Below are 10,128 nucleotides of genomic sequence, written 5' to 3' on the forward strand. Positions count from 1 at the left end.
TTGGACCACACTTTGAGTAGCAAGATGTGAGATATATACATCCTTGGAGTTATCTTTGCTTACCTTTAAAACCATGCCTCCCTGTGTCAACATCCCCTCTCCTCAAAAGAAAGTCTTATTACTAAGTCTACATTTGTGCCTTTTCAAAGTTAGCTATTAACAGCCATGTCTTTCCTTTTTTTTTTTTTAAATAGCAAAACACCGAATTGCTCATAAACCTCACTCCAAACCAAAAACTTCAGAGATTTTTGAAGCAGATTTTGCAAATGATGTAAAATCTAAGAATTTGCTTGCTGATAAGGAACTGTGGGCTCGACTTGAAGAACTAGAGAGACAAGAAGAATTACTGGGTGAACTTGATAGGTACCTAATGACAAATCATCTTTCCAAGAGAATTTATTTCTAAATACAGTTCCTTGTTAATCTCTTTCCTCATTAATAAAACAATACATGCTCATTGAAGAAAATATAGAAAAGTATAATATATTAAAGTATCAATAATCCTACCACTCTAAAATAAATATTCTTTAGAATATTTTCTTTTAGGGCTGTGCATTTGTGTCAAGCCCATGCATATATATGTGTGTACAGAAATACTTAAAATCACTATTCCTATTTTTTTTAATTATAAGATTTCAGCCATATATTACATAATGAAGTCCTAAGATATATCTGATAGTTGACTTAAAATAATTATGGATGTTTTATATATTACATTTTACATGAAGTATTTTTATACTATAGTCAGGATAATGCTATATATTTGAGTGACTTGTGAAAAAGAAAAGCTGCTCTGGATTCGTTGCTGTAAAATATTTATCCTTGCTTTCCTTTGCAAACTTTTCTGTTTATTGAGCAGACAATCTGTAATCTGGTCAGATAGTTATATATATGGAAAACTTTTCCAAAATCCTATTTGAAATATATACATTAGCACTCACTTGGAATTGTCAGAATGCTCAATGAAATCTGTGACTACAGAAGTTCTATATTATTTGGCTTAAATGATGTACCATATGCAGTAATTAATTTCTGTGAAAAATAGGACATGAAGCACAAAGTATATATATTTTTTCTACCATTTCACCTATAAATTCTTAGGTCTTTTGATTAACTGATACAATTTCATTTTTTTAGATCAGTCTTGAATCTTGTTATTTTCTTGGTCACGATTCTCCTTCTATTTTTGCATGATGTTATTTCAATTCTATTGCATTTTTGGTTTTGTTATTTTTGTAAGGTTTTCAAATCCTTTGTAGAAATGAAGCATGAAAAATGTACATGTGTTTGTATAAGTATAATTATATTCATGTGTATACATACAAATCCTTCATTTTTTAAAATTACAGTAATACATGCTTGTAAAATATTCCAAATATAGAAGTAGAAAATAAGAATGTGTTAATTTTCTGGGCTTTAATTTCTCGTCTTTAAATAGAGAAACATATTCTCTGTGAATTTCTTACAAATCTCTTGATTGTATTATTTATATTGTATTGTGTGTGGCCATGTCCTCTTGCAAAGATTAAAAAATTCATCTGTATTCTACTAAGTGTTTGAGTAACTACTACATACAGAATAGTGTAGGGTTTTTTTGTTAATTTATTTCAAAACATTTTTGTAGACTTAGAATTCTATTTAAATATATATCTTATTCAATCTTAATTTTTACCCATTGAAATGAAATGAGAATTTTAATATGGAGAATATGGAGAATTTTGATGTGTTTGTTTGATCTTGTTAATTTTCTATTTCTTTACTAGTAAGCCTGGTACTGTGATTGCAAATGGAGAGGATACGACATCTTCTGAAGAAGAAAAGGAAGATCAGAATATAAATGCGCATGTGATGCATCAAGTGACAGACTCTGTTACTTCAAGCAGCTGCTATAAGGATGTTACACATTCAGAACTGTTCAGTGGTCAAATGAATGGCATTCATCCAGTGAACGGTTCAAATTCTTACCACAGTAATGAAGATGATGATGATGATAATGGTGGTGGTGATGGTGGTGGTGGTGGCGATAATGAAAATGACCAGGATGCTCTAGGGGTTGGAGATCATTCTATACCAACAATATATTTTTCTCATACTGTCGAACCTAAGAGGGTTTGTATACATTTTATTAATTCTGTATATATTTTAAATATTCAGTATCATCTGTAATTTTCTTTAAAAGAACAGTGTCAGCAGTGATTAATATTGTTGATAGTGCCAAACAAGAAGACCATCTTTTGCGTCTTTCTCTGGCCAGTTTTTCTAAAAAGAAAAAGGAGGATGTGTGGAGTCCAAAGTCTCCGTAGTTGGTTTTTGGTCCATTGTTATCTGAAGCCACAATAGAATTCCAATTGTTTGGGGTCTAGGAAGGAATCAGATTTGAGCAGCAACTACTGTAATTTCACCTGTCCTTCATTCAGAGGTTTTATTTTTTTTATTAATTTAAAAATTTTTTTATAAACATATAATGCATTATTAGCCCTGGGGCACAGGTCTTTGAATTGCCAGGTGAGAATTTTCTTACGAATTCTAGATTTAATTATATTGTGGGTGTTTTAATGTACTTGGGATGTTAAAGTGACTGCTTTAGTTATATTCCTAATGATGCCAGGTTGTTATTTTCTGTGTGGGCACAACATGAATAGGACTGCCATGAGCAAAGTTGAAAAATTTAGGAGGAAGTAAAAAGTAGTTCTTTTTCTGATAAAGTAAATATAAACATCTGTGACTAATCATAACTTTAGAATTTTGGCATTTTAGAGCTGGGGGTTACTATAGAGATCTTCTAATACAGGGTTTTTAAGCATTTTTTTAGTATCAAAGACTTTTTATTCCCTTCGTACTTATTATAGAATCCCAGTATTTAAAATAGATCAAAACAGGTTAGTTCTGATTGGAGGAAGGATAGACTACCTTAAACCCATTCTCTCGTTCTACAACGCTGCTCCAAGGAGCAACTAGGAATTCATTTTTCTCATTCATCTTTCTCAAGGAAACTTAAGGCCTAGAAGTCCGTAGAGCTGGCTAGTAATGAAACAGAAAGCCCTTTGTGTCAGTGTAGGGCTCTTTGTACTACAAGGTACCTCTGCAGGGATTGCCTAGAGCAGAGTTAAGGGTCTATGGTATCAGTCTTAAGTATCCGTGATTATTATGTAATGAAACATGTTTAAAACATATTTGATATTTCTTAGGTCCCTTAAGTTATCCCTGCTCTAATATGAAGTGAAATAAGTTATTATTATTTTTTAAATATTTTAATACTTCAGACTAAAGGGAACATCTTGTGAATTCTTTGGAAAAAATTGACCTAATAACCAGAAAAAGAAGTTTATTTTATGATTCTTATTTCAGGCTTTAAACTTTTTCTTATTTGCGTGTCAATAAAATAGGAAGAAGTAATAATATTTTTAGGAATGTTATGAGAGAGAGAAGTCCTTCATGTGGAAAGTGCAGTAAAATGCTGAGTAGGAATAGAAGAATAACATGATAATCTTACAGGATTTTTTATTTTATTTTATTTTTTAGTCCAGTTTCTAAAAACTAGAGGTATTATAAAAATTCTGAAGTTAAATATTATTTAATACTGCTTTTATGACTTAAATTTTATATTCTTCCCAAATATTTCTTTGGTTAATTGTGTTCTTTGTTTTGAAATGCATGATTTAAGCCAAAATTTTATGTCAAAGTAATGGGGTGATATGAAAGCTTATAATAAATCAATCATTTAGTTTAAATGTAATTTGCTTTCAATACAATAATAAAGTCCCTGAAGATTAGAATTGGTCATTAAAGAAGACATAATTTAATGTAGTAAAAGTATGTTAAGGGTAAGGACTTTTTAATCCTAATAATGCACATCATTTCCGTGTCAAAAAATTTAAACTGTTTCTCTTCTTATAGGGTTTATTTGTTTAAGTTTTGACTTTGATTTACTTTCTCAAAAGGGTTGTTATTTTATGTTGTGAAATTTTTAGGTCCGAATAAATACTGGAAAAAATACCACTTTAAAATTCAGTGAAAAGAAAGAAGAAGCCAAACGTAAACGAAAGAACAGCTCTGGCAGTGGTCATTCTGCCCAAGAGCTGCCTACTATCAGGACTCCTGCTGACATTTATAGGTGAGTGGTATTCGCAGGCAGTAGAACAATCTGCTGTTCCCGTCCGCCTCTTCGTAACTCAACATGTATAGGAAAAAGGTTGTCGGTAACGCAGAAGGCTATCACTGAAAAGCGAGGTATTCGGATAGAGTTGGCTTAGTATTTCAGACGCTGTCACAGGAGCTGGCTGCTGAGCTACCGAAAGCAGTTGGAAAATTGCACGATCTCTCAGTTTTCCCCTTCTTTGCCAGTGCTTTTAAAACGTTCCCAGTCGATCCAGTCAAAAAATGTTGTGTACTTTAGTTACAACTTTGTGTTTCCAGTGGGCTGGAGCCTCACTTTCCTGCCACAGCAGTGAAGGTGCTTGGCAGGTGGTTTATCTTTTCACAAAGTGGGAGTTAAGTTTTGCTGTTCCAGTTTTTTGTTGTGTTGTTGAAAAAGTTACCATTTGAAAATACCTGTTTTCATGACTTAGGCTTGTAAAATTGCTTAATTGTCTTCTAAGTAGGCCTAGAGTATATGTGGAAATGTGGCAAATTAGGTGTCATTGAGAACATGCTTATAAACAAAGTGCTCTGTTTTATTAGGCCAAAAAAATCATGTTTTTAAGAATATTAAACACATTATTTGAAACAAAATTATTTTGATTCTGCAAATTTTACATGTAACCTTGTAGATTAATTTCTAGAAAAGATTTTTTTAATATCATTATAAATTTATCCTCTGCGTATGAATTACCTAAAGTGGATGTATCTATTTTGGATATTGTAGGGTCTTCGTTGATGTTGTGAACGGGGAATATGTCCCTCGTAAGTCCATCCTGAAGTCTCGCAGCAGAGAGAACAGTGTTTGCAGTGATACCAGTGAAAGCAGTGCTGCTGACTTCGATGACAGACGAGGAGTTCTGAGGAGTATTAGTTGTGAAGAGGCCACTTGTAGTGACACTAGTGAGAGTATTTTGGAAGAGGAACAAGAAGAAAACCATCACAAGAAACTTTTGCCCTTATCAGGAACACCTGAGGTGTGTGTGTGTCTCTGATTCTTTGATTTCAGATGGTATCTTTCATGAGTTTTTGTAAGACTAAAAAGGTGGTGGTATCTCCATATCAGAAGGGCCTATCATTCATTTTCCCAATTTCACGTAGATCATTTTTGGAATTAAAAAGATACGCCTCTGCTTTTTAAAAAATTTTTGAAAATTATAGGTGTTGTGTCTCGGGTATGATTTATAAATTATTAATCTTACAATCTTTAAATTATTTTGTCTTACATAGTTATTTATTGAAGTTAATCAACTGGTTAATGGCATTGTTTATCTTACAGCTTCTTTAGTTTATACATATATTTAATCTCAAAAGTCATGGAACCTAATTCATTCTGCTTGTTCTTTTTCAATAATTAATAATTTGTAAAAAATTAATAGTCACTAGCAAACATAAATGCAGGTCTAAAAATGTAACATTATTCAAGAAAATTTTTGTAGGGAAAAGTATTACCAATCTTAAAGTTTTATTTTTGTGAAGTAGGAATTTTAAAGTATCTCAGTTTGCATAATTGTTACATTTTTGGCCAGATCATTTAGCGGCTTTTTTTAAAATAAATTACCACTAGACCAAACCATAGTCATTTTATAATGGCTTAAGTAGATGACTATACTTCTTTTATATGCTTTAGTTGAGTTAATGAAAAAATATATGTGGCAGATAATTATCTAAAGTCCTGTGTTTTGGCCTGTGCCAGTGACATATGTATTCTTAGGGGTGTGGAATCATTTTACAATTTAATGAAAGCTGTAGATCCCTCAGAAGAATGAGTGCACACATACATATTCTTACCTACCATGTTGCATACACTTTCGTGTGTGAGGAGGAGGGGTATTAGAAGATCCCAAAGTAAGAATTCCTATCTTTGAAATAGTCATGTGTATGATTTCCATTATTCCCAGGCATGATTTCTAATTTTTTGTTTGTTTTGTGGGTATTTCAAGTTTTCAATTCTAAGGTTCCCACTCACACCTGTATAAAAGTGTTATACCCATTTAGGTATATATCAGATACATCTAAAAATATATATGTTTATATGTATGTTTATATGTTTATATATATCTAAAACTGTTGCTTGTATTAAATAGTACAGCAACTAAATGGTAACTGAATGGTGATAATTGTACTAAATGTCAGTGGAGATGGAGATGGAAGTCATTCGCATTTAGGGACAGTATATATGATCAGAATATTCTCCTCCCCTCCACCCAGTACAGTGATCTCAGTTGCCCTGGAAAATATCTCATTTAATAGTTTTCCAAATTGTTAGAAAAACAGGTAATGGGTATAGACTTTCACTATTTCAAAATTTTTGAAAATTAGGTTTTTATAAGGACTTAACGTATCATGGTATGCTAGAGCTCAAGACTGGAACTTTAGTTTTATTTCATTCTTATTAGCTTGGCATTTTGTACTGAACTGTTATCAGCATTCTAGATGCTGTACACTTTTTTAACATCCACAAGTAGTTCATGCATATGGTAAGTACTTTGAAAGATACCCTTTTCGGTATCTTTAAATGCTGAAATTTTTTTTTTTTTTTTTCAAAAGGCTCAGTGCTCATCAAGATAAAATAGAGGAGTCTTGAGAAAGTAGATTTTGAGTTTCTTTTAAGAGTTTGGATTCCACCGAAGTTCCTAAAATATTACAGGAAGGAAAGGGCATTCTTGTTTTGTTTCTTTGATAGGGCAAGGTGGAGGGGTGTGGCTTTCTAAACAACTCAGGTGATACATTGTCTTAACTAAATTTGTACTCTTGTTAGACAAAGGGAAGCAAAATATACATGAAAGTGTACTTGTCAGATTTTACTTTGTGTATAATGAGTTTTAAAAGATGGAAGGGGGGAATCCAAATACTAGAAACTTTAAGAATAAAATCCATACCAACTCCTTGGTTTTTATAGACTTTATTTATTTATTCATTCATTTAGATTTATATATTTTAAAAATTTTATTTGAGAAAGTGAGCATGCAGGAAAGCACAAGATGGGAGGGAGGGGCAGAGGGACAGGAGAAGGAGACTCCCCCATTGAACAGGGAGCCTGATCCTGGGATCATGTCCTGAGCTGAAGGCAGACAATTAACTGACTAAGCCACCCAGGTGCTCCTTTATATAAAAAGATCTTTATATAAAAAAAAAATATATATATAAAGATATATCTTTGGTTATATTTCCAGCGTTTTGTACACATTAATTTTTTTCAGTTGAATACACAGTTGGCCAGATTAAGTCCAGCAGACATCCAGTTGAAATTAGAGGATCATTTTTTTTTTTTTTGTGGAACATTTAATTTTCATTATTGTATTAATTATGGTAAATTTTGAGACTGGTGCTTGTCTCCACTAGTATTAGCACTTGATTTTTCAGTTTATGCTGATCTCTTAAATAAAATTGAGGTAGGACTCAATAAAATTCTCAAGTAATTGCATAAATGAACACCACCTAAGAAATGTCACTGCTGCTGAAATTAAGCTATTGGCAGCATGGCTTCCATAGGATAGCTTATTCGTCAGCTCATGTTTGATACCCTAGTAGCATTTTTTAGTTTAATACGTTATTTTTCACAGCATGGTCTGGACATAATATTGGAATGTGTGAAAGTTGAGGACGTTTTTTGTACCCATTTTTGTTTAATCCCAGATAAAACATTTATTTTATATTTTGCTTTCTTAAATGTATGCTATAAAAATGTACTTATAGTTGGTGGTGTAATTAAGATACATTTTAATAGTACTTGATTTCTCTGGACAGTTTGTATTTTGTGTATTTATCCAAAAACCTTAAGAATTTACTTTCGACAAAAAAGAAGTGTCTAATTGGCAAATACAGGATAATGATTTGTGGGCATCTTACTTATGTTTTGTTACCATAATCTGATTTTTGTCTTCTAGGCTTTTTCTGGAACTGTAATAGAAAAAGAATTTCTATCACCCTCCTTAACACCACACCCAACCATTGTTCATCCTGTGCTACCCACCATTCCAGAACGAAAAGAAGTTCTGTCAGAAGTATCAGAAGAAACTACAAAGAGGGTTTCAAAGTTCAAAGCTGCCAGATTGCAGCAGAAAAACTAGGGCCTGCCTAGGCAATGGTAGTTTACATCCGGGAACCTAGTTTTGCATTTCTTTAGAATCTGTTTCACAAAATATGTTACATGTAGTTTGAAATAAGGCATCCAGAATTCATTTGGCAGCAAGATCCTGTACTGTTATCAGTGGTATTAAAAATCAAAGTAAATGTTTGAATACTTTAATATTCAGCTTGTTTTGTTAATTCTCTGAATACTGTCAATACTGTTGTCTAAGTTTTCTTATGATGCACTGGCAGTATTTAGAATTATTTTTCAAAGAATACTGTTCATATGCATTGTTTTTGTGTTTTGAACTAAATACAGGCAGTTTTGTACCAGCTGTGAAGTTGTGCGTACCATATGGACCATTTTAAGGAAACTTCTAAAATTTCAGATAGATTCAACAATTATATTACTTGCTTTAGCATTTTAAAGGCACTTTAAAAAAAATCTACTTCTGTAGGTTTTGCAGCTAGGTGGCTATTAAAAAAAATTCTCCCCTTTGTTGGTCATTCTATCATCTCTGAGGCCGAAAGCTACATGTACCCTATGGGAAGGTTTGTTTGATTGGAAGAATGGTATTTTGTAAAACATTTTTTTTTCTAGTAAAAATTTTATGAAACTTGGTCTCTAAAATGTGAACTTTATGATTCAGAATTGAATACAGAAATGTCTTTGATTCATATATATGCTACCTGCACCACACAGGGGTTCTTTGAATTCATGTAATTCCATAGGCAATTCTTCTCCCTTGGTGTGTTCACTTTTAACCGGAATTATATTTTGGGAGAGAAGGAAGATGCTAAGAAAAATTACCAGATTTTTTAAATAAGAAATTTTATGTTTGAATTTTCCAACATTTTCATTCTTTAAGGCTACTTTTCCTACTAGTAAATAATTGAAATAACATATTGACTGTTAGCAAAAATCCTTAAAATAAAGAGAAATTTATTCTAACATTGAAAATTACACTGCAAGTGTTAATCATTAGCTTGATGCATGCTGAAATGTAGCTTTTAAAAAGCATTCTGCATTAGTACTAAAATAAGCCATCAATGCCAGTCCACCCTCTATTCATGGCTAAATATTTAAAGGTTATTTATAGCTTCTTTAATGAATTCTTGCTTAAACAAAGTGAAATTATGTCCTAGAAAAGTAGAAGCTATTTGTAACTAGAACAGCACAACTGTAAAAGTTTTATGAATATGTATTTTAGTAATACGGGGGTGAGCCTGAATCTCCACAAGTTAATGGATAATTCAGAACAAAGGACTGATTTTGAAAGATAGCCTAAAAATGTAGAAGATTTGTTCTTTAGTAAAGTTTAATGAACTGTGCATATATTTTTAGTTAAAACTGTTTTCTCTCAGCCCATCCCCCACAAAAATTAAACCAAACTGAGAGTACCATCATACACACACAGAAGAGTTCTGACTCCCAATTGCTATTCAAGTGAGCCCTGCTGGATATTCTCCCAGAAACAAACTTTATTGTGGGACTGTTGTGATATTCTTTACAGGCATGTAATTTCAAGAGTACTGTCATTAAATAATTTTTCATAATTTGAGCCTGTTGTTATGTAGTTTATGTTACTTCTTGCAAATAAGACATTCTCTCATAGAATAAGCTAGTAGTAGAAGCAAGGAATAAGTGTTTGGTAACATTTTCTTATGTTCTGCTGAAGACCAGATGAAGTGGTATGGCCCCATTCCATAACTTCAGTTTTACAACAAAATTTCAGTTGTGATTTTGCATTATAGGTTTATTTTTCATATTAAATTCATGTTTCAGTGGGATAAATAAAATGAGGCTGGTCGTAAGTGTTCTCTTTTAAACCATTGTAAAACAGAATAGCAGAAGTTTTTTGTATTTTGAACTAATTTTAGACTTACAGAAAAATTGCAAAAATAGTAGTTTCCATA

The 10,128-nt window shown here is 32.2% G+C and overlaps 1 protein-coding gene across 4 annotated transcripts in view; it reads left to right on the top strand.

Moving 5' to 3' along the window:
• URI1 (URI1 prefoldin like chaperone) overlaps positions 1 to 9,773 on the top strand; it is a 94,149-nt gene extending 84,376 nt beyond the window's left edge. For all 4 annotated transcript variants that reach the window (XM_059151435.1, XM_059151434.1, XM_059151433.1 and 1 more), the window contains 5 exons: positions 195 to 363; positions 1,764 to 2,109; positions 3,972 to 4,114; positions 4,865 to 5,114; positions 8,028 to 9,773. In XM_059151435.1, the coding sequence (XP_059007418.1) occupies positions 195 to 363; positions 1,764 to 2,109; positions 3,972 to 4,114; positions 4,865 to 5,114; positions 8,028 to 8,210 (1,091 nt within the window). In that variant the 3' untranslated portion in view covers positions 8,211 to 9,773. The remainder of the gene's footprint in view (positions 1 to 194; positions 364 to 1,763; positions 2,110 to 3,971; positions 4,115 to 4,864; positions 5,115 to 8,027) is intronic.
• The last annotated feature ends 355 nt before the right edge of the window (positions 9,774 to 10,128 follow it).

This window comes from Mustela lutreola, chromosome 16, assembly GCF_030435805.1.
Source record: "Mustela lutreola isolate mMusLut2 chromosome 16, mMusLut2.pri, whole genome shotgun sequence".
NCBI lineage: Eukaryota > Metazoa > Chordata > Mammalia > Carnivora > Mustelidae > Mustela > Mustela lutreola.